The sequence below is a fragment of the Enhydra lutris genome, unplaced genomic scaffold (assembly GCF_002288905.1).
Source record: "Enhydra lutris kenyoni isolate GAN:26980312 unplaced genomic scaffold, ASM228890v2 scaffoldscaffold13, whole genome shotgun sequence".
NCBI lineage: Eukaryota > Metazoa > Chordata > Mammalia > Carnivora > Mustelidae > Enhydra > Enhydra lutris.
The window spans coordinates 29,618,811-29,642,966 of record NW_019154097.1 but is presented as its reverse complement, the minus strand read 5'-3'; the positions used below and the strand labels follow the sequence as shown (position 1 = coordinate 29,642,966).

At 43.7% G+C, this 24,156-nt stretch overlaps 1 protein-coding gene across 1 annotated transcript in view; it reads left to right on the top strand.

Annotated features, from left to right (window-relative positions):
* Positions 1-24,156, top strand: part of LOC111146069 (proteasome subunit beta 7) — a 61,434-nt gene that overhangs the window by 15,933 nt on the left and 21,345 nt on the right. Inside the window, exon 6 of the mRNA XM_022501446.1 lies at positions 16,406-16,464. Coding sequence (XP_022357154.1) covers positions 16,406-16,464 — 59 coding nt within the window. The remainder of the gene's footprint in view (positions 1-16,405; positions 16,465-24,156) is intronic.

Sequence of the window (24,156 nt, the reverse complement as noted above, 5' to 3'; positions counted from 1 at the left end):
GTTAGAAAGGGCCGTCTTAGGGCGCCTGGGTGGCTCAGTGGGTTAAGCCTCTGCCTTCGGCTCAGGTCACGATCTCAGGGTCCTGGGATCGAGTCCCGTGTCAGGCTCTCTGCTCGGCAGGGAGCCTGCTTCCTCCTCTCTCTCTCTGCCTGCCTCTCTGCCTACTTGTGATCTCTCTTTGTCAAATAAATAAATAAAAATCTTAAAAAAAATTTTTTAAGAAAGGGTGGTCTTACAGCTTCTGGCTCGAGGGAGAAGGATTGGCATGGCGGAGTCTGGAGGCAGACAGGGAGATTACGTCTGACCAAAAATATTGAGGGTGAGGCCAGGTCCGGTGACAACTGGGATGGCCCCTGTCATTAGAGCGAGAAATGAGCCAGCCATTAGGCCAGGTCCCAGGTGTCTGTCATCCATCCCCTCCTGACTTCTTAGTGTCAGCCCATTCTTGGGTCTTGACTACAGGGGCAAGTTAACTCTGTCACCTGGAGCCTCTTCCCTTCCATCTGGGCTTTAGGCCTCTTCCTGTTTTGTTTCCTGTTCCTCCCCTAGGCCTTTGTGGCAGCAGAGGCACCTGTACCTCTGGCCCTCTCCTGGGCAGGCTCCTACACCCCACTCTTGCTCCTCAGCTGGGGTCTAGCCGAGAAGCCATTCCCTCATGACTGTCCCAGGCTGAGTTAGCAAGTCCCCTCGGGGTCATAGGTGTGAAACATGATTCCGGGATTCCTGCCTTGTCTGCACGCCACTTGCCCCGGCTCATGTCCCTCCTGCACGTGTGAACATTTGAGATCTTGGAGAACAGAATCTTTCTTACCTCCAGTCTCTCAGACTCCTGTGTGACTTGGTGAATATTTGATGGTGAAATAATTTTCTGGTTTGCTAACTTGCTTGTGTCAAAGAGTATCTGAAACTTAGTGTTAGAAACCTTAGCTACTGGTTATTTTTGGTGATTTAACCCTTTAACCCTTAACCCTTGGAAGAGCGTTGCTTTAGATTGTGTTCCATTTGGGGCTCCCCAGGTTAGCTGTGAGAGAATAGCACAGAGCAATGTGTATGTGGTAGGGTTTTTTTTTTTTCTTTAAAGCTAAATATTATTTCAGATTTCAAGCATATTATGAAACGTCTCTGTGCCAGAGTCCGCTGGTACTGTCACATTATTTTCAGTTAAAATTCTATGTAAGGGATGCTGTGGTTGCTGTTTTATTGATGAGAAACCTGAACTTAGAGAAATTTATGGTAACTTGCTCGTTTTTGCTCTGCCTGTAAATGGCAAAGCTGGGATCTGAACTCTTCCTGCTCACGCGAGCCCCTGTGCAACACAGCTGCTTTGATTTTCTCGTCTTGCAGATGTTACTTCATTAAGCTATTAAGCCTTGCTTCTGAATACTGAAAATATCTATACAAATTCCCGAAGGGCCTTTATGTGTTTTGTGTATTTTTGACTGCCTATGTGCGGATTTTCTATCCTGCATATTAAAAACAGTATTTACCGAAACAGCTTTGTAGTTTCAAAGGAAAAATTTAAAAATTATACATAGTTTCACCATCCAAGACAACACGATTTTTATCTTTTTACTTTTTTCCAATCCAAGTCCATTGTGAAGCAGAGAATATAAAATAAAATACAGGTTTTATACTGGCCTGGCTCTGTCTTTGTCATTTTTTTTTTTTAAAGATTTTATTTATTTATTTGACAGAGATCACAAGTAGGCAGAGAGGCAGGCGGAGAGAGAGGAAGGGAAGCAGACTCCCTGCTGAGCAGAGAGCCCGATGCGGGGCTCGATCCCAGGACCCTGGGATCACGACCTGAGCCGAAGGCAGCGGCTTAACCCACGAGCTTAACCCCCATATTAACCCCCACGAGCTTAACCCCCACGAGCCACCCAGGTGCCCCTGTCTTTGTCATTTTTAAAGTTTCTTTTAGCCACTGTTGACTTTTTAAAAAAAATTAACATATAATGTATTATTTGCTTCAGGGGTACAGGTCTGTGAATCATCACTCTTACGCAATTCATAGCACCCATCATAGCACATACCCTCCCTAATGTCCATCACCCAGGCACCCTGTCCCTCCCCCGTATCCCCCAGCAACCCTTAGTTTGTTTCCTGAGATTGAGTCTCTTATGGTTTGTCTCCCTCCCCAGTCCATCTTGTTTCATTTTTTCCCTCCCTTCCCCCCCCATGATCCCCTGCCCTGCCTCTCAAGTTCCTCATGTCAGAGAGATCATATAATTAATTGTCTTTCTCTGATTGACTTATTTTGCTTAGCCTAATACCCTCTAGTTCCATTCATGTCGTTGCAAATGGCAGGATTTCTGTTTTTTGATGGCTGCATAGTATTCCATTGTGTGTGTGTGGTGTGTGTGTGTGTGGTGTGTGTGTGTGTGTATCTCACAGCTGCTTTATCCATTCATCTGTTGGTGGACCACTGAGCAGGGCTTGCATGTATCTTTCCCTAGGACAGTGGCTATGCTGGGCTGCCTTTCTTCCTAACCAGGCCATTCTTCTGGCTTCCGGTTCCGGTTGCTGCTTTCTTCCTTCTTTCCCTCCTGCCTTCCCTCCCTCCTCCTCCTTTCCTTATTTCCTTTTATTTCTTTTTTTTGAGGGAGTAGGGAGCTGAATGTCGAGGGAGAACTCCACAATTGCCATTTGGTGGATTTTGTTTTAATTCATATTATAGTTGACCCTTGAGTAGCAGGGGCAAGGGGTGGGTTAGGTGTACTGTCCCCCTGCGCTGTTGAAAAATTCACATGGAACTTTTGACTCTCCAAAAACAAGTACTAATCGCCTACCGGTGACCGGAGGCCTTTCTGATAACATAAACATTCTGTTGATGCATATTTTATGTGTCCTGTGTATCATATACTGTGTTCTTACAGTAAAGTAAGCTGAAGAAAACGTTATTAAGAAAATCATAAAGAAGAGAAGATACATTTATAGCACTGTATAAAAAAATGCACATATAAGTGTACCTGTGCAATTCAAACCTGTTGTTACTCTGGTAAGTGGATAAGCCAAACGTAAAGCTACAGATAGAATAGAAAGCCTTCTTAAAGGAAACGTTCCCATGGAGCATTAGAATTTGCTGTGGGATTGAGGCTTTCCGTAAGCGTAGCTTAAGTGAGAAAATGAATATTTCATGTAAATTCTCATGTTTTAGTTAAATGATGAGTTTTTTAATACGGGAAATAACTAAACTTTGTAATTAATCTCTTTTTTTTCTGAGCGATTTGACAGTAAGAGCTGGAAGCTACAAATTACCCATAAGACAAGGGTGTCTAAATTTTGTGTACCCATGGGCCTGAATTGGCAGCCGGCCAGGTGCCTGAAGGCCGCCCTTCATTTACATTGGATAGAAGACACCTGTCTTGTGCATCTTTAACATGCTGGCACAGCTCGCTGAACACAGGGTCCAGGAGCCTCCTCTCTGATGTCTTGCCCGCCTCAGGATTTACTTGGGAGAAGAATGTATCAGATTCCTTGTGGGGTGGCCCTTGGACACCTTCTGTCCTAAATCCTTTTTTGTGGACATGGCGTTGACCATAATGATGGCAGCGTTCATCCAGCAGCTTTCTAGCTGCAGTGCCAGCAGCTCTCGTGAGATGCTTTACTGATGTAATCTTCGCAACATTGCGAGGTGGGCACTATCATCCCTGTCTCACAGATGTGGAAATTGAGGCTCGGAGAGGTGTGCGGAGGTCCTACAGCCAGGGTACTCGTGAGCCAGTGTGGGAGCTGCGGCCTCTGTGACTTCCTTTCCTCGCTGTGTTACTGGTGTGATTGCTGGTGTGTGGCATGTGGTCCAGACCAAATATGATTTGGTCCATTCTCAAAAAAGAAGAAAGAGCCCCTTAGATTTTATTTAATCATTTCTTTTTTAAGAGATTAGTTTGCAAGAGACTGCAGGTAATTGATCAGTGTGATTGTTGAAAGCCAGGCAGGATTCTTTGATTTTTCTTTATTAAGAAAGGGAAAAGGGCTTTGGTTGTATGTTTTATAGACAAAATGTGGGCTCTTTTAATTCTCAGATTAATTAGCTTATTCTTTTAACTTGCCAGCTTTTCTTTATTAGGCAAACTAAAGTAGTGTCAGGAGAAGCTTGGGGACCATCTTTTGCTATTAGTTTGGCAGTGTTCCTTGTAGCAGCATTGGCAAGGTATATAAAATTTTTATTTTTGCCCACTTATTCACATAAGAATTAATATGAATAAAATTTCAAGCATGACATTCCTAGAAATGAGGCCCTTGGACAATTTAGGAATACCAGCTTAAGGAATAAACATTGGTATGCATCATTAGGGAAGACTTGGGGTCACTGCCAAGGCCATCCAGGTAAAATTTGATCTCCAAATAAACTGGTTGTACATTTTCCTAATTACTGGACTATACCTCTTAAGCCCTAGTTTACAGAGCCTCCTAGCAATTAAAAAGATTTGGGACAGAGTAGTAAATATACTGGATGTCTCACCTTGTGGGCAAAAAAAGAGTCTTGGAATTAAGTTGGAACATTGGTAGGGAATTCAGACCTGCCATTTTCTCCATATTTTTACACTAAAGTGCAACCTTTGTGCAGACATTTTGATATTTCCACATGACTTGATTTTGAGAATTTTCCTGCCCTGGATTGAATTAGTGCACTACAAGATGGCAAATGTTTCTTTCACGTTCATTTTCAACTCTGAAATCTGCTATGAACTCATCACTGTATGTGGTTCATAGGCCTCTGTAAAAGCCGCCGCAGAGGGCATGTGGACTTCATGGCTCTAGCATCGCTGGAAATTCTTTTTCCTAATAGTGTGGGCCACGTGACTGTGTGCCGGAGTTCCACGAGCCTGGGGGTCTCCATCAGTATGAGAGTGATGCTCAGAGCCTGTTTTCTATGGGACAGGGGCTGGGCAATGGAGGGTACGCTATTCCGGTGGGGCCTTTGTCCAGACAGCTAGTGACTATGCAGAGTGGGGTTTCTGTAACCTGGAGTCCTAGAGGCATAACCTAGAATGCTAGAAAAAAATGGGAGCCTTGGCTCAGTCCTGGTTCTCCTTGACCAGGGCTGGTCACCTAACCCTTCTGAACCTCAAATCCCACATTTTGAAAAAGAAACTGATTTTTTTTTCTTTTTTTCTGACTTGGGAAGGTCCAGGGTTATTGGGGGGTACTGGAGTACCATGTTGTGTGTGAACATACTGTAAAAAATATATGTACTTTTCTGTGTGTTAGTTGATCTTGACATTATTTTTCCAGGTAGTGTGGCATAGTAAAAAGAGCTGGTCTTTGGGGTCCCAAGTAGGTTCAGATCTAAGTCCCACATTTATTAGCTTTTGACCTTGAGCACTGATTTCATCTGTAGAATGGGGCTTAGAGGAGCTCTCCCATGGGAAACCATACGTTAAAAAATTCTTTGTGTGTAGCACAGTAAAGATGTTTAGTGCATGATATTTTGATCATTTAGTACTAATACATGCCCTGTGTGCAGTTCTGTATACTAAGACTTCTGTCGGAGTTTTTCCTGCTTTGATTAAGTATGATACATTTCAGAAGATTTAAAATGTGCGACACATGCGTATTATGTTTTAACATTTACTCTGCTGTGGAATGCCAGGAAATGAAACAACTGGAAACCAAAAATCCACAAAAGTTGGATTATGCATCTTGTTTCCTGGCTTCTGTGAAGGTCGTGTAAGCCGATAGATGCTGCCGTTATGTTAGAAAATGAGAAAATATTTACTTCTAAAATTCCTCATGGTGTTGCAGGGTATGTAATTTAGCCACCCCTCACCAGTTCTTAATCTATTTTGATTAGAGGACTTTGTTCTTGATTCCATGTAAAAAAATATTTAATGCCTCTTGTGGGTAAAATTGAATTAGTGTAGATTCCCGTTTTTTTCTGCTCTGAGATTTACCATGATGTCTTTTCTGACTTGAGTTCAGTCCTTAGCCTACAACCAGGTAAAAGACCTTGCCAGACGTACTTTTTAGAACAGTTAAATGCACTTCTTGCGGTTCTAAGTTCTTTGCTTTAGACCCCGCTGCAGGGAGAGAGAGGCTAACTAATTCATCTTTACTTGCTCTTGTTCTAGAATTGGGCCAGAATTGGCCCTGCTAAAGAAAGGTGCCTTTGTACTCTAAGAACCTAGTGTTCAATTTTGACTTGCTTATAAGACAAACTATGTGGAAAGTCATTTTATGCATCAGAAGACTTCTCGCTGTGGAGTTCATAGAGTGAGGGATTTGCTGTCAGCCATAACTGCCATGACTAGCTTTGTGACTCTGGGTAGGTTCCTTCTCTTGTTTGAACTTAGTTTTTTTCAGTCTGTAAAATGAAGATAATATCAGCTGGTCCATAGATGGATTCAATGAGAAAATCGATGTACCTGTGCTTTGCACATTTTGTTCAGTATGTAGGATTTCTTATCATTCGTACACAGGTCTACGGACAAGATAAATCTTTACTGATTTATCTTATCTTATCTTATCTTATCTGGGTATGTTTTATAAATTATTAAACTCTGTGGTTCTTTGTCCTTGAGGTTTCTGAGGGGGCATGAAAACCTGAGAAAGGCCCGCAAAGTGGAATAAACTGCAGTTTGGGAAGTTAGTTTGAAATGTGAACCAGAGCAAAGGATGCCTTTGAAAAACCTGTCGTTTCGGACTGCCTTGAGCTCCTGCAGCAGGAGGGAGAACTGTGTGCCCTGTGCTCACAGTGCTGAGTGTTGGGGCGGCCTGGGGGAGCCTAGTGATATGGGAGACTGATGAAGGAGAGGCCTATGTTTTTTAAAGATTTTTATTTATTTATTTGAAAGATAGAGATCACAAGTAGGCAGAGAGGCAGGCAGAGAGAGACAGAGAGAGGAGGAAGCAGGCTCCCTGCTGAGCAGAGAAACCGATGCAGGGCCACATCCCAGGACCCTGAGATCATGACCTGAGCTGAAGGCAGAGGCCTTAACCCACTGAGCTACCCATGCGCCCCAGGAGAGGCCTATTTTAAGGTAATCCTCCTCTGTCGTATCCCCTAAGCATTGGGTTGGGTAACTCCTCTGTTGGAAGGAGAACAATTTTCTGTCCTCCTACCTTGTGGAGTTTCTTAAAAATATGTTAATAAAACAAAACTTCCACTTTTTAGGCCTGGATTCCCTGATTTGTTAGTATTTGCTTAAGAATAAGTGTTTATAACCTGTCATGTTGATGAGACATTGCAGTTGCAATTGTAAGAAGAACTTTGGGGTGCCTGGGTGGCTCAGTGGGATAAGCATTTGAGGTTAGGTGTCTGACTTCGGCTAAGCTCATGATCCTCAGGGCTGTGGGGATTGAACCTGTGGGGAGTCTGCTTCTCCTTCTCCTGGTGCCCCTCCCCATCTTGTGCTCTCTCTGTCTCTCAAATAAATAAATAATAGCTTTAAAAAAAAAAAAAGAAAAATCCCTATTTCCTTCAGGTGCTCTTAGATTATTTGATTTGAGTAAAATTTAACTCCTTTTTGACTTCATTTAGAAAAGGAACTGCATTTTTTTAAAATTAGTTTTTGAGTGAAAATGTCATTGGGTGCTTTCAAAATGTTAAATGGAATAATTTTTTTTTTTATTCATTGGGAATAAAAGGTAGACCCTTTGACATTGAGGTACATTTGCTGATGAAAAGGAAGCATTCTTCCCCCTCACGAGGGGTTTAAATGTAATACTCAGTGCTTACTCAGGAGTGAAAACATCAAATTAAACTGTTTATGCTGACAAAGGACAAATCTGGATTTCAGCAACCCATGCAAGATTGTCTGATTGCTTGGCCTGCCTCGCCTTGAAGCTTTTGGCCAGGACTTATAATAAAATGTGTGCATACAATTAAACCGTTTCAAGTCGGCGTCTGAGTCTTCCCGGAGCGAGGAGAGGTGCTCCACTGCTCTCTAGTGGCTGAATGTGGTCCCCTGGCAACAGCTTTGCTTTATATCCATAAATCAGCTCTTCGCACATGGCAGTGTTGGTCTCCAGAGCAGGCACCAATACCAGGAGACTCGTCCTTGTAGACAGGAACGGAGTGAAAAATGATCCCGATCCATGGGTCTCTAGAAAGCACCAAATTTTACCCGGGACGGGTGGTCACTTGACTAACAATGAGCAAGTGTGAGTAAGCGCTCTGTCAGGGAGAGCTGACGCTGATGGATTAGAATGTTCTCTGTGGTACTGTCCTACCGCTGCCTACATCCTACACCTTGGCAGGCCGCAGTGGCAAACAGGTCCTCGGGTGCCTCTGACGGCCCGCTCCTTAGCAGAAGGAGCAGCTTTTTTCCTGAAAAGATCTGGTTAAATTGATTTAGGGAAAAGCAATAGAAATCCATTTCCTGCTGCCCGTCAGAACTTCGTGACTTTGAGAAAAGAAATTTTGAAGACCTCTGTTTCCATTAAAACAGCCAGCCCTGGAACTTGTTGAGAATGATGATATAAAACAGCTCCTGGAGGACGGGGACTTTGTCGTAGTGTAATTACAGTAGCTAGCCTTTATTGAGCTTTTACTCTGTGCCCGACATTCTGCTTTCCGCGTGTCATGCCCTGCAGGTTGCCCAGCCCCCCCAGTGAGGAAGGCACGTTCTGTCCTCTCCCCCTCTCATGGGGGGAGAAGCTGGGCTGGCGGGGCCGGTTGCTGGAGTGCGGCTTCTGGGAGGCCGTCGCCCTCTTCTTGAGGTGGCAGTGCCTCCTGGAGCGGCTTGCAGGTCTCCGAGCACCTCAGTGCTGGGCTGGAGTATGACCCTGGACTGTGCCCCCTCCTGCACAGCAGTGTGTGCCCGGAGCCTGCTCCCTGCTGGACTCCTGGGATGGTTGGTTGGAAGGAATGAGTGGGAAGTTGCCCTTCTAAAGTCTGGAGCCACAAGAACTAGGTTTGGATCTTGGCTTCCCTCCCTACTGACTGTACTACCTTCACTAGCTGAGCCTGCCTTACCTGGTCTGTAGAAGGAGGAAATTCCTACCTCACTTGAGTTCAGGGCCGGGGACCTGAAAGGCTCCCAATAAATGCTTTCCCCTTTTCCAGTCTGGGAGTTTGTGAGCATGGACCTTATTAGAAAAAGCAGATTTCTACCTGCTGGCTTTCAGTTCCTTCTAGAAATTTGACTTAGAGCAGTGGGCTTTAGAAAATTATTTTAGTCTTTTATCGTTTCTTCAGTATATGTCTAAAAACATAGATTCTAGAATTGCTAAGTTTTGATTTAGTACTTGAGTGAACACTATAAAAATATGTGGTTCATGTTTTCTTTCTTTCTTTTTTTTTTTTTTTAACCCTTCTGTCCTCAAGCCATATTAATGCAGGTGTTTTTTAGTATATGGAACAGGTAAAAGTGGTATCTTAGATGGTAAAATTTTCTTGATACATTTCAGATTTTGTCCTGAGTTGGGTTGTTCTCTCCGAAAAAGTTAAGTTCAAACTGAACTACCAGTGCCGATAAGCTAAGATCAGAAGTACCTTCAGGGGTTTTAGAAAATGGAGACTAATTTCAGTGTTCTTTTTTATTTAAAAATATTTTCTGAATGGGACTATTTTAAGATAAATACTCAGAACAGATAGTTGAGTAGTATTGCTAAGCAGTGAATGACATCCGTTAAATCATTTAGAACATTTAACTAAAATCCCAATCTCATTTGAATTTCCGAGCAAAACAACACAAATTAACCATACCCAGATGCGTGCTAATCATTCTCCTGAAATCTGAAGAAAATGCAATTTAGAAAGCATGCTTTTTTTTTTGTGGTAGGGAGCTAAGAAAATAAAGCTGTTTCCGCGTTCACTTGATAATCTTGATTTCAAGCATTTGACTTTGCTACTTAGGAGGCAACACAGCGGAATGGAAGGAGCATCAGATGTTTTTTAAATGCAAAATGATATGGGTTCACAGTCTCAGATTTGCTAATCATTGGTTATGTGATCGGGGCAAGTTCCTTACCTCGGAGACTGTCTCCCATTTTGTAAGGTGGGACTTCTCGGACCTGCCCTGTCTGAAGAGCAGACAGAGCCGATGGAACTCTGCTTTGACATTTCTTAAACGCTCTGTGTACTGTGTTCATTGTGGTCTCTTTAGTAGTTCATGTGCCACAACATAGACTTCTGGAGAAGTGGGATCTGGCTTGGGGCTGATCTGCTCAAAGGACTTCATTATTAAGAGGCTTTTTACGTTTCAGACCATCCGAAGGAAGCCCTCCTAAGGACAGTGGTAGAAAGACATGGTGTGTATATTTGTTTGTGATGATTGATTGCTGTCGTTCCTTGGAACTGTTGACTCGTGCCTGGGTTGACCTTCAGGCCCCTGTATACGAATTTCAGGAGCCAGATGTGTGCTGCCGCTGTTAGCAGCATGACTGTGACGGCTGGCAAGGTCTTGGGTCTTTTTCTTTTTAATTTTTCATCCCTGTACCATGGCAAGTTCTTATTTTCTGCAAGTTTATGCTTTAAAATATTGCAGGTAATGCATGGTCTTTTGAAGAAAAATAAAGTTTGAGTAAACCAAATAGTACCACCCAGATTGAAGTGTACTGTTTTGACTTACGGTTTTTCCAGATTTGTGGAATCTGTATCCTCTAAGCTTAGGCGTTAATACTGCTTTTGAACATGTTTTCGCTCTATTGAATATTTTAACATGGACATCTTCTCATTGCCAAAAAAGTATTGTCATGTTTAATGACCGTATATATAATAATTTGTTTTTTTTTCCTGTCATTTGATTGTTGGACCTTTACATTTACCTCTAGCTTTTTTTTTTCTTTTTTTGCTAATCTAAACAGTGATCTTTTTATATACATAATTTGCATACTCACCCATTTATTTCTTTAAAATGACTCTCTTGCAGTGGAATTGCTGGGGGGGATGTATACCTTTATGCTTTCTGATTGATGTTTCTAAATTGCCCGTTAGAAAAGTTCTCTTCATTTTTGCTTCTACAAGCATGTTAGATTTTCCTTTTCACTACACTACAGCCCTGGGTAGTATTCTTCTTAATCTTTGTTAATGTAAAAAGAAAAAACAAAGGTATTTAATTTAAATTCAGATTTCTCTGATTATTAGTGACCTTGAACAGCATTTTTAAATGTGTACAGGCCGGTGCCTTTTTTCCTTTTTGTCAACTGCTGTGTCAGTGTCCTTTTTTCTGTTGCCAGATTTGGCATATCTGTGACTCTTTTTAGTTATTAATGTCCTACATGCTGTACATCTCTTTTTGAGTTTCAGGGCATATATTTTACATTGTTTACAGGAGCTGGTCTCTCCCTACCCCTCCTTAAGCCAGTGGCCTGCTACTAATAAGAGCAGATACTTCATTTTACAAGATTGGTTGGAGCTGTGGCCCTTTGTGGCATTTTTGCCTGGGACCCCCTTCTCCTGGAGGTCAGCAGTGTGGGTGACCCACACTGTCATCTTGAAGTGACTCAGTCCCTGACTGAGATGGGGTGCAGACCTTTCTGGGACCCCGCAGGGCATCTGCTGTGGGAGGAATTCTTTGAATGGCCCCTGAACAGGAGCAGCAGGCTGAGGTGGTGCCCGGCTGGTGGCCGCAGTGGGTCGGGGCGTGCGGGGTGGTTCCTGGCCCTCGGGTGGAAGAGGGCTGAGTTGCGTTTCCTTCCCCCATCTCGGTCTCTGTGCACAGTCCGGCTGGTGTGGGGCTCGGGGGTCTGGAGTGGTTGTGGGTAGGCGGTGAGCTAGGGAAGGACAGCGGGTGTGGGAGGTGAGCTGGTGGATAGCTGGGTAGCTTTGTACCGTCTTGTACCGTCATCGTTCTAAATGCTGGTCACTGATTGCTCCTCGTTTTTCTGTTTTAAAGAGCTTTGTTCTGGAAGCAACATTGGCTACTCAGCAACTGTGGGTGGGCTGAAAAAGGCAGACTTGGTGGAGGTTGCTAAGGAGCAGCTACATGAAAACTACTGATGAGACGAGGTTGTGGTAGTAAAATGCAGGAACCCACGGAGGGCATTTTACTCCTGTGGGATCACAGAGGTTTGGACCAGACTAGGACATACAATATGACATGGTTTTGTGGGTATAAAGCCTTTTTTTTCCCCTTTTGAACATTGAACTTGCTGCACCCTTGAGTTTGTCTTATATTCATCCCAGTATGGCAAATTAGGCAATAAATGTTCTTGCCCACTTTATCAAGGCATTTACTGCTATCATCACGCCTTCAGGGCCAGCTCAGAGTTTTCCCCAGCTCCTTCATTTGGACAGTTGTCCTGAAATCAGCCCAGCTTAATTCAGCAGCTTCTGTTTAGTGCTCGTTGTGTGCCCGAGACCCAGATACGAAAGGATGGACGTGTTGCAGAGAGGAGAGAGATAACCTCTCGCGGGGCTTGGTCAGGGAAGGCTCGTGGGAAGACGTATTCTCTCAGCTGGGGTTTGAAGGGCGCCTAGGAGTTCTGTGGACTGTCAGTGGGGGCACAGGGCATAGCCTGGGCCAAGGGGGGATTGGCTTGAAATGGTTTAATTTAGGAAATTATTCTTAATTTTATGTTGGTGGGGTTTCAAGTGTGAGGAGGGGGTCAAGGGAGACAGAGCCCGGGTCATGGAAGGTCATGCATGTCTCCTCTGAAGGTTATGCGTGAGAGAGTGACTGTCTCCAGTCACACCTGAGACGGGCCTCCTGCCCTGCGCTTCTGAATCCTGTAACGCTAGACGAGAAGCTTTATCATGCAGTGGGACGGTTAAATGGCCTGACGTGATGTATGGCAGGGAGTGGGTGCTCCACGAAGTGCTCTGCTTTCTTCCTCCTTGGCTGCCTTCTCCTCCCTACCATTAGCTGGACTTTTTGAGGGCAGGCCTCACACCCCTTATTCCTGGAGCCCATCCTGCATTTGTGGAAAGCATATGCCATCTGGAGCAGAGGCCGGTGTACACTCTCTCCTGCTTTTCTGTTCATTTCTTCCTTGATGGAAAACCAGAGAGTTCTGACCAACTGTCTGAGGTGACTTTATTTTTGGAATAGAGAATCAGGGTAAATGTTTCTTCATGATTTTTTGCCTTGGTTTTGGGTTCGAAAGTGCCGGGTTGGTTTAAGTCAATGCCAAAGTCATGGAATGTCTCAGGGCATTACTGTGGCTTAAAAGTGGGATATAAGGGCGCGTGGGGGGGCTCCGTCGGTTAGCGACTCCCTTTGGCTCGGGTCATGATCCTCGAATCCCGGAATCAAGTCCTGCATTGGGCTCCCCGCTCAGCAGGGAGTCTGCTTCTCCCTCTGATCCTATCCTCTCTTGTGCTCTTTCTCTCTCTCTCTCAAATAAATACAATCTTTAGAAAAAAGGGGGATAGAATATCTAAACATTTTGTAGGTGTCATGGCTGCTGTACTAGTGTGGCACTAGCCGGGTGGTTTACTGCATACGGTTTTAAGTGGCACTGAAACACCTAGGAAGCCTGAGTGAAATGACTAAAGAATACTGGTCTCGTTGAGTTCACCTTCCTTTTTTCTTTTTAGTGGCCAGTTCCTCGTTCCTTCCCCCAGTTGCATTGCCTTGAAATTATGTGAGGATTTGTGTCTTGTTCGTTTACCTCTTCGGGCAGTTGCAGTCCTATTTGAAATTCTGACTTCAGGGTTCTACATAGGCACACGTTCACGGTTTCCTGGAAACCTGTTGGTAAGTCAGTGCTACTCCACCTCCTAGCACTTCCACATATTTCTGAGAAGGGGGCGCCAGAGTCCTCCTTTCCTAAAAAGCTGGGAGCAGGAGCTAATTTGCAAGTGACTTAGAAATTGTTTTTAATGTTGAATTTCCCTTTCTTTTCAAGTTTATTTGGACTCTGCTTATCTTTGATCTCAGGAGCAGCAGAATCAGGCAGTTTAGCAAGCTTCCGCTTTCCAGAAAACTTCTCAACATCGTGCATATGCTGTATAGGTTGGAGTGTGTGTAGTGAGGGGTGGTGGGAAAGGGGAAGCAGAAGTACAATGTAATAAAGACCCCTGTGTCCTTTCTTCATTTACCTGGCTGGCACCTTCTAGCTCTTAAAAAAAAAAAAAAAAAAAAAAAAAAGAATCAGTCTCTGATGGTGTGAGAAGCATCTCCACACTGGACACTTTTTGCTCCAAGAGTTTAGATTTAGTATATAATTTCCACTTAAAGAAATTTTGTCTGTAGCATTGTTCTAAGCAGGGGAAAAAAAGTTTTTCTTTTGATAAAGGAAGAATTATTTTATTGGGAGGAAAGTATTTTTCATTCCTTAAAATACTGGATGAAGCTAAGCAGAAGGAAATATATGTGCCCAGGAAAAATAAGAGTAAAATTATTTATGGGGAACTGCCAAAGAAAGGATGGCCCCAGAGAAAAGAACAGGGCTCCGAATTTCTAAGGAAGAATGTCTTTTATGGTAAGCTTGGTTTTCTCTTTTAAAATAATTGATTACAGTTTTCCATAAAGTTGTTTGCTTTTAGGTTACCCACCCTCCCCTGTCTTTTTTTAATGTTTATTTCAGGCTTCTGGTACATTTACCCTTGGCTTTTCAGAGGGAGATTCTGGGACGGAGACTGGATAAGGCAAGCCTGCTGTTGGGCACTCCGCGGGAGCATTTGTATCTAGAAGTGTTTTTTCCTGAGCTTTCCTTATTTGCAGTTTTCTTGTTTCTTCATGACAGCTGTCCTTTGTTTTCCACACAGAACCAGCTTGTTTTTTTTTTTTATTAAGACCAAGATTAGTTCTCACGTGTGTCTTAGAACAGACACTTGGGTTACTTTTTCCTCTTGATCCCCAAATCTCCGAGTAAATATGTGACTCACAAAATATTGGTGGACTTTGACTCTGTTTTCAGATTATCAAGGACACATTTATTAACGAAATTCAAAGATTTGGCTTTGGTGAATTTGCTCTTGCTTATGTGCTGGTTTTATTTGGGTGCACACTGGTTTATAGCTGTTTAATTTCTAGCTCCTTTCCGAAGGGTTTTTAATATCTCTTCAGATTCCCTCCCTTTTTCTTTAAAGGAGAAAAAATGGTAAGAGGGGAAAATGGGGTTGCCTTTTGCTCCCAAGCCTAAATGAATAGTCATTGCTTGTAATACCGGTCTACACTTGACGCTTCCTACTGCTTTAGATGTGATGTATCCAGTGCTGTGAAGGTAATGATCCTCAACCACAGCAATATTCCATAACAGGAGTATCTGTCATATTCGTCGGGATTACCATGTTCATTGATTTGTGTCTGTAAATCTGCTGTTTCTACCCTTTAAATTTGATCTATAATTGGACCTCCTTAAATGGTTCAGAGAAGGTAGTCTGTATTTTCTCAATGCAGCGTGGCTGTCAGCTTCTCCTTTTTCATTATACATTCAGCAGACTTGATAAAATCAGCAGGACACCTCATTTGAAACTGTTTAATCGCTGTCTTTTTCCTTTGCTAAAACCATTGAGGTGGTCAAGCGATGTACACAAATCATTTTAAATAGAAAATATGGTTTTCTCTGTGACCCAGCTAAATAGATAGTGTTATGCAAAACAAGTTAAAAAGTAATAAATGCCAAAAAAATCTTCTAATTGGAGTAAAAAATTGTGGGCAACTCTATCCTCTCTCCAAAAGTAGAGTACCCTGAAATATTGCAGGACCCTGTGAAGACAAGATGATGGTTTTCTAAAGATTCTCTGGTTTCTGAACAAAGCAAGTTTAAATTTTCAAATAGTGCTGAGCTGCCTTTTACATCCATTCAAAGGGAGCCCACACTTATTTGTAACGCCTTTATAGCCTACTTTTGTAGGGGATATCTCTGCTCTCTGTTAATATCTATGCAGCATAACCTTTCAGCCATTTGCTATTGTGATAATAAATTTTTGTTTCTTTGTCTGTCATTTTGTCTACTCAGCTGTTACTCTTCAAAGTACGAACTAAAAATAATAGCTCCAAGTAAATGCCACATAATAAAGTGTTTTACAGTGGAAGCTGGAATAACCTGGTGGCTGCGGCTCGCCGTCCTATTACCATTGCTGGTGCCGTAGTGTCTTCCCTGAGTGTCAAGGTGACTCTACCAGGGCCAGCTCATTAAAACAATCTATTCTTTCTAACAGGCTTGGTACTTAGCGCGATACCCAGCAGCCTGCCAAGGCACAGTTGTGAAGCACAAGACTCACGGCATAGCATGTATGAAATTATGTGGCATCCACTTTTTGAAAAAGTACCAATTCTCCATAAGCTCATTTTCCTGCTTCAGCATTTTATTGTGACTAATTTACAATTACTCCTGTCAGTGGTGAGAGTAGGGCCAGTTGCAGGTTTGCCCGAGACGGGGGTAAGTATGATCTCAGGCTTTGGAGGAGCGTTGTTTACCTGCTGGATGTGGCCCTAGAGGATCAATATCGACACTGTGCTCAGGCGGGACACCGGGCGTGGTGCGCCATTTTTGCTGGCCCAAAGTAGACTTGGAGGGAGAAGCCGCAGTGGGTAGATGACACTAAAGGTGCGTCTTTCTCTTTCAGGTTCTGGCTCCTTGGCGGCAATGGCTGTGTTTGAAGATAAGTTTAGGCCAGATATGGAGGTACGTACGTCCCGGCAGTCCTCTTCTCTGTCACGGGTTTTTCCAGCTGTGCGTCGGACACTGGCAAATTGACGGCCGGCTTCTCCGGAGCTTGTACAGCACCGTTGTTAGCTGGGATGCTCTTTGGCACAGGTCGCCATGTTTGCTGAGAAGACCGGTTGGTTGGGAGAGCTTCGTTTCGGAGTGGCCCTGCTGTGCCTTCCCCCAGGCTCGGGGAGCCACAGCCCTGGTCAGCCTCTTGCTTTGGCCTCTGGGCTGTCTGGGATCTTCCTGGCTGCAGATGTGCTGCAGCGCGGACGCTGTGCTGTGCACCTGGCGCTGTGTCTCGGTATCTCAAAATGACGAGGTTTTTTTTTGTTTTTTGTTTTCTTACTGAGGATAGAGAAACTGGGTCTTTGCGTGACACACAGACCTGGTCTGAAAATGGAAGCAGCTTAAAAAGCTCCTATAGATTGTTCTGCATCTGGAAGAAGAGGGGGACAGGACTCGTATGTGTAGTGGAGTGTTCTCAGAGGGTGACAGATCTAGTGGCGCGAGTCTATTTGTAACAGATCCTTTGTTCTGTCTTCTTTGATGGTGGGGGAGCGTGGTACCTTCTGAATGGCATCCCACCTGTCTACTTTAGTGATAGATGTCCCCTCCCCATTGGGCAGCCTCCCCACCCCCTAGATCTCCAGGAACAAACCCACCAGTCTTCCGTTGTCACTTTTGAAGGGGTGTTCTGTGTGCTTGGGTACTTGATGGTACCACGTTATTCCTCCGCTGTGCTTACCCTGCCGCTCAGCCAGCTTGTGGACACAGAGGTCCTGTGAAGTCAGCCTTCATTGTCTGCTCTTGGTTTTTTGATAGCTGTTAATTTTGTGATGGTGCATAGCAACTTTTTTTCAACAGTTAGTAGGCTGATTATGAGTGGTCTACCCTATTCTTTAATATGTAGGCATCTGCTGTTTCTGCCTTTGCAGTATTGTTCTGTTCAGATACCAGAGGATGTCTCTGGAAATTACTTTCTGACAGTGCTTTATGCCTGCTCATCTGTGGAGGAGACTGCATGTTTAAGCATTTTTGTTCCGCCAGCTCGTTGTCTTTGGAGCACCAGCTGTCGTTGGAACTCTGCAGCTCTCTCTGCCCTTTAGGTTTGGGCCAAGTGCCCTGAGAGCCAGAGGATGTAGGGTTGTGGATGCTGCCCATCCAGGACGGGAGTTTCCTGCCAGAAGCTTCTCTGCCTTTGGTGCGTGAGGTTAGCACACGTAAGTGACTTGGTCACTGATGGCTGGATTGCTCTCCTTTCTTGGACATCTGCCAGAATTAAAACCTATGACCAAAGGTAGGATTTAGCTGGGTGTTTTGTAGTGAAAATAATAGTGTCTTGCTCCAATTAAGAATAGTAAACAGGTCCAAGTATCAACTGTAAATGAGATTAGGATTCTGTTCTCATTTCTCAGTGTGGAAATTTATTCCTATCTCAGCATTATTTTCTGTTTGGGGGTTCTTAAGTACAGAGGAAAAATAAGATGTACTAGGTCACTTAAAAAAGAAAAAGAAAAAGGAAAAAAAAAAAGGTCTCCCAGTCTCCAGTCTAAGGGAGAGAAGTTCCTGAGTCCTCACTATCCATTAGTATCCATTAGAACTAACGAAGGTATGGGGAGAAAGACTCTGATGATTTTTGTTTAGAAAATCGCCTCAGGAAAGAAAAAGAAAGAAAGAAAAAGAAAACCACCTCAGTAATGTCAAGCCCTCCTTTAAACCACATTAATCTTTTCAAATTTTCTTGAGAGCTTTGTCTATTTCCAATTGATTGGAACCTCCATATGTTAGAGACAAATGAGAATTGCAGAAAAAGTTGAAAGCATGAGGTATATTAAAAGTGACTTAACACTCTGCTAAAGTAATTTTACATTATTCAGAATTTGGATTTGAAGTGATTCAAAGGCCATGAATTTAATATTGATGTGATTCAAGGAAGTAAAGGGACATGTGATCATCCCTTCAATAAGATTTGTGGTATCAGTCTGGAGAATGTGGTCCTTAGATCAATTTTATATGCCGCTCAGACCACTTGATGTTCTGTATCAGCTGTGAGACCTTGAAATTGCCTGGCCAAATTCCCATTTCAGATTGATTAATTAATTTTACAATTTCACGTGATTGGTTTTGGTCACGGAAGTTGTTGAAACTTGACGCCGACTGACAGTGAACACAATCGCTTTATTGTAAAGAAGGTAGTACCTGCTTCTTTGGTACGTGATAATGTAACAACTGTCAGGAGATAATACTTAAAAAATGTACAGGGTCATTGATAGATACCAAAAGAATTTATTGTAAAGACCACACCGCTAACTACTGGCCACCTTGCTTTTTGGGGGGAAGATTAAATGATGCGCTTTCAGTGGGAGGCTGAGCCTGGCTGGTGAAGTTGAGAGGATAAGTTTTAATGACTTCTTTGTTGTGAAAGAGAATTCGTCAGGGTGTCATTTCTGGCTCCGCATTTGCGTAGAACTTGTGGAGACATTTTGGTTTCAGATTTCCCATCTTTATTTTCCTTCTTTCCAGGAAGGCTTTCTGTCTTTCTGTGACAAGAGGTCCTCCATGACTTTTCTTTCTCACCTCTTTTGAGACTGCAGGGTTGGATGGCTAAATCTACTTATTTCCTTCCAGTATGAGAAAGGATTCTGGACGTGTCTCACACACAAACCCAGGAGAGTGTTGCCGCCTCTCAACTCTTACGTGGATTGCCAGGACAGGAGCTGCTGCACAATTCACGGAGAATTGCATAAGAAAGGGACAGTTTCAGGCTATCATAATTACGTATTCTTTGCCAAACAGTAATTTTTAGTCCAGACTTATTAAACAAACTCTTGGCTTTATTGTTAGAACAAATCAATTAGAGGTAGCTCGTAGTATATCCCTCCTTTTCTTTCTTTCTTACCTTCCTCCTGCCCTCCCTCTGTCCCTTCCTCCCACAGCCCTGTGCTTTGGAAGTGCTAGTCCTAGACTGCAGTATTTGTGGGATGAAAGTCCCTATCTCCTTAAAAACCTTTATTGTGTTCTCATTTTCTTCAGCTTCATAGTCCATTATGGTAGCCAGCAACCACATGTAGCTATTGAGCGTTTGAAATGTTTCTAGTCTGACTTGAGAGTGCTTTAAGTAGAAAACGCACACTGGATTTTAAAGACTTAGTACAAAAAATTTAAAAAATATATTTCATGGGGCACCTGGATGGCATAGTCAGTTAAGTGTCCAACTCTTGGTTTCAGCCCAGGTCATGATCTCAGGTTGTGAGATCAAGCCCTGCATTGGGCTCTGTGCTCAGCGGGGAGTCTGCTTGGGATTCCCTCTCCCTTTCCCTCTGCCCCTCCCCATCGTGGGCACACATGCATGCTCTTTCTTTCTAAAATAGATCTTTAGAAAGTATGTATATATTTCATTAATAATGTGTGTATTCATTGCATATTGACGCAATATACTTTAGGTGTATTGGGTTAAATACCAAATTACTATTATTATTTTTAAAAGATTTTATTTATTTATTTGACACACAGAGAGAGATTACAAGTAGGCAGAGAGGCAGGCAGAGAGAGAGGAGGAAGGAGGCTCCCCGCTGAGCAGAGAGCCTGATGTGGGACTTGATCCCAGGACCCTGAGATCATGACCTGAGCTGAAGGCAGAGGCTTAACCCACTGAGCCACCCAGGTGCCCTTAAATAACAAATTATTAAAATTTAATTTCACTTATATTTATTTAAGATTCTACTTACTCACCTGAGAGAGAGCATGTGTGAGCACGAGTTAGGGGGAGGGGTGGAGGGGGAGGAGAGAGAGAATCCCTTGCAGAGTCTGCACTGGGCATGGAGCCTGACATGGGGCTTGATCTCACAACCTGAGCTGAAACCAAGAATCAGACACTTAAATGACTGAGCCACCCAGGCACCCCTATTCTTACTTTTTCAAATGTAGCTACTAGAAAATTTAAAACTATGTATGTGGTTCACAAATTTCTATTGACAGGATTAGGATAGCATTGAGCTTGTCATTTGACATCACATTCAAGGTTTCTGCCATATCCAGGTGACACCTGTACTATTATTTTTCTTGAGAAATTTTTTAATAAATTAATTCACTTTTATAAATTGAGATACCATTTACATGTAATAAAATGCATGGATCTTAGCTGTACAGTAGATCTTGGCGTTTGTAATTCATTTTTTTTTTTTTAATTTATTTGACAGAGAACACAAGTAGACAGAGAGGCAGGCAGAGAGAGGAAGGGAAGCAGGCTCCCTGCTGAGCAGACAGCCCGATGCTGGGACCCTGGGATCATGACCTGAGCTGAAAGCAGAGGCTTCAACCCACTGAGCCACCCAGGCGCCCCTGTAATTCATTTCTTTTGTCAGTTCCCTTTCTCTTCTTCCCTACAACCACTTCAGTTCACCTCTTTAAGTTAAATTTTGTTTCTAAATATAGTATATATCTGTGAAGTCCTGGGTTTGATGCACTGGTTATTTTTTTTTCCCTGAGACACATGAATGTGAGTACACACTATTAATATAAATAAAAAATATATTCATGTGTCAGCCATCGTGTGCAAGCTCGGGGGTATGAGTATTAAACTTGGAGAAACCTAGGGCTCCGTCTCGCTCCGTCCCCCACAGCCCCTCTTGCCAGCTTGCTGTTATTCCGTACAGGGTGTGCTTGCTCGTCATTGAGTCCTCCCTGCTGGCGTCAGCCCGCAGTGCCCGCGTGGCTTCTTCATTTGTGTCCTTGTCCTCCATTGTACACACGTGTCTCATTGTTTTATGGCTGTTTGGGGGGTATCTCCCTCACTTGGCCTTGATAGGGGGAGAGCCTTGAGGGCAGAGGCCATGACACCGTTTTTGCTCTTCAGCTCATGTTCCGTATGTCCTGAGCTGAGACAGGATAACCCTGCCCTAAAGCAAACTCTGAGTCATCAAAAACCACCTGGGAAATGGAGGGGACTTTCTCTTCTTCCGATCTAGAAAGTGCTGCGCGTTTTTCTGAGATAACCGAGGAAGATAACTCTGCACTTCTCAAGTGATACCCAGCACTGGGGCAGAGTCAGCAGAGCAAACACCCCCTTAAGTACACAGGCAATACCGAAGATGGGCAAAGGGCACACGTGCATTGGGAAATCGTGGGCAGAACAGGGAAACCCAGCGGGGCTTCGTGAATGGTTAAGACAGGCCTCTGCTGTTTCAGGTTATCCGAGCCAGTGACTGGCGTCAGGTGAAAGCCCTGGCTGAAGGCTGCGGAGAAGCAGCCAGCTGACCATGTGAGTTTGAGAGTCCTGACAGTCTCCACGGATCTTCTCCCGGCTGTGACCCTGCCCCTGCCCTCAGTGGTCTTGGAGTTTTCATTTTGTCCTTCTGTCCTTACGGTTAGCCTGGAAGTCCTCCGTGGGTAGGAGCTGTGCTGCTTCTTCCTTCTCTTTCCTTGCACCCAGCGTGCTGACTGCTGTGCGGGAGGCATTCAACCAGTGTTTGTTAAGCAAGTGGATAAAAAGGTGCCAGAAGCAGCTTCACTTAGTCGTTCCCAGCTGAACCCTCCTTTGATACAGTTTGATAACTTCACCTTTACTGTTGATAATACTCAGCTGTGATAGCAATGAAGGTAGAAGAAGTTGTATTACTTCTGCTAAGTCTCCCGCCTTATTTTTATCAGCAAAGGGGGTTATTTGCTATGTATTAGCAGAAGAGTGGATTTGGAAATGTGTAAGTTGACCTAATGACAAGGGGTCACTTATATGAGAGGTTTGTTTTTGGTGATGCTGGATCGCACGGAGCCATTCCCCTAGATCCCCCCACCCCATTGTTAGAGCTAGTATAAGAAGAATTAAGCCCCTGATCCTGGTTGTTACCCATAGGCTGGCTAGGCAGGAAACTAGTGATAACCACAGTGTGGCCTTTTGAGTCCATTTTCCAGTTAAGTTTAGGGAATTTGACCAAAATACCCAGGAATAGGGTGTTAGCTTTGTGAAGGTATCTCGAAAATTGCTAAAATCGCTCACGTAAAAGTAGATTTGAATTTAAGGCAGGAAGGGAATTAAGGGAGTGCATCGGATAACTTCCATTAGTCTGCCTTCTATCCTGTTTCTTTGTAAGGAGGGATGTTTTCATTTGGTCCAGGGAGAAATTTAAACTCTTGACGATTATAATTCATTAAAACGGGTAGAAGAGTAATATTTAGTCTGTCAAGATCAATACTGTCCCCTCTTTGCACTAATTGTCAGAATAGCGCGCGAGGGCCGCTGAAGGGTAGTGGTGTGCGGCAGGACCCTGACATCACAGGGAGACGATTCAAAGGCAAACTGTCCTGCACCCTCTGGTATCGACTTGCAAATTAGCATCTGGAATCTAATTAAACAAGCTTAATGAAAGTAGCAGCTGAATGCTGCTGGAAAAGACAATCAGCTTTTTTCCCCCTCTCTGATACATATTCTGTACTATTGAAGTTGGTCACCAAACACATCGTGTGAGCACAGTTAAAAAAAATTAGCATTTATTTGAAGAATAGAAACTGTTTTTCATTCTGTTATGCATTTGGCATGCTCTGGCGTCCCATGAGAGCCATGCCACAGCAGATAGTGCACAATATTTATAAATCCATGACAGGCAATAATAGCAACTTGAAAAATTCTTTTGCTAGATTCTCAAGTTGAGAGCTGCCAAAAGCGGAGGGGATCAGATCTGCAGTGGCAGCTGCTGTGCCCTACAGTTAGAATTCTAGACTTTGAAGATGCTCAACTTAAAGAAATGAAGACTGCAGGCTTAGCCAATTTTTGCAGGTTTCTAGAGCTCTGGCTCTCTGCCTTTTGAAGATGAGTTGCTGAAGCTTCTACCACTGCCTGAGGCGTGCTAACACCAGCAGGATCTTTTTTTTTTTTTTCTCCCTCTAGTCTTAGTGTGTCTTTAGTTTTAAGTAGCACATGCTTAGTCAGTGCCAACTCTGATGGTCCTTTCTCTGGTCACAATACTGAGGGATGAGCTCTTAGCCTCTACCCTTCAGAGAGAAGCCACGAAGATAGATGGTGACGTGTACAAGTGCCACTTCAGCCGTCTGATTTATGGAGTCATATTTCATCGCGCGGCAAGGGCTGGCCTCTAGAGAAGCCCTTATAGATTGCTAAAGATGTGAGCAGCTCTCGCCCTAAAGGCTTGTGGTTACCTCGCAGACGTGATGCCTAACACCTAGCTATCGAAGAAACAGAATTAATCTGTCATTGCGGGCAGCGATAGATCCACTTTAAATAATGAAAGAGTTCATACCTATGTGGTGTCGTGACAGCACATCTTCGAAGTAACTGTGGTGGGTTTTTGTTTTTGTTTTAAGCCTGGTAGTAGCAAGACACCGAAGTTGCAGATTCGTCTCTGCTTTGAGAGACGGACAGTAGCGTTAAGAGAGCTGCATTATCTTGATTAAAAAGAAGAATTTGTTCAGCTTGGCACAGAGACTGGTCCCAAAGGAAAATATAGAGCACGGGTTCAGTGTGGTCACGTGGAAAGGGGAATGGGAGCTTAGGAGCTAGAGGATTGGGCTGTGAGTCTGTTTCCACTGCCCTTGTGGCATGACTCTGCGCAAGCCATGACCCAAGACTGTTCGTCTAGAAGATGGGGATCCAGAGACCTGCCTGGAGGTTGCTGTCAGGATTTGATGTGGTCTGTGAAACACCTTAAGATG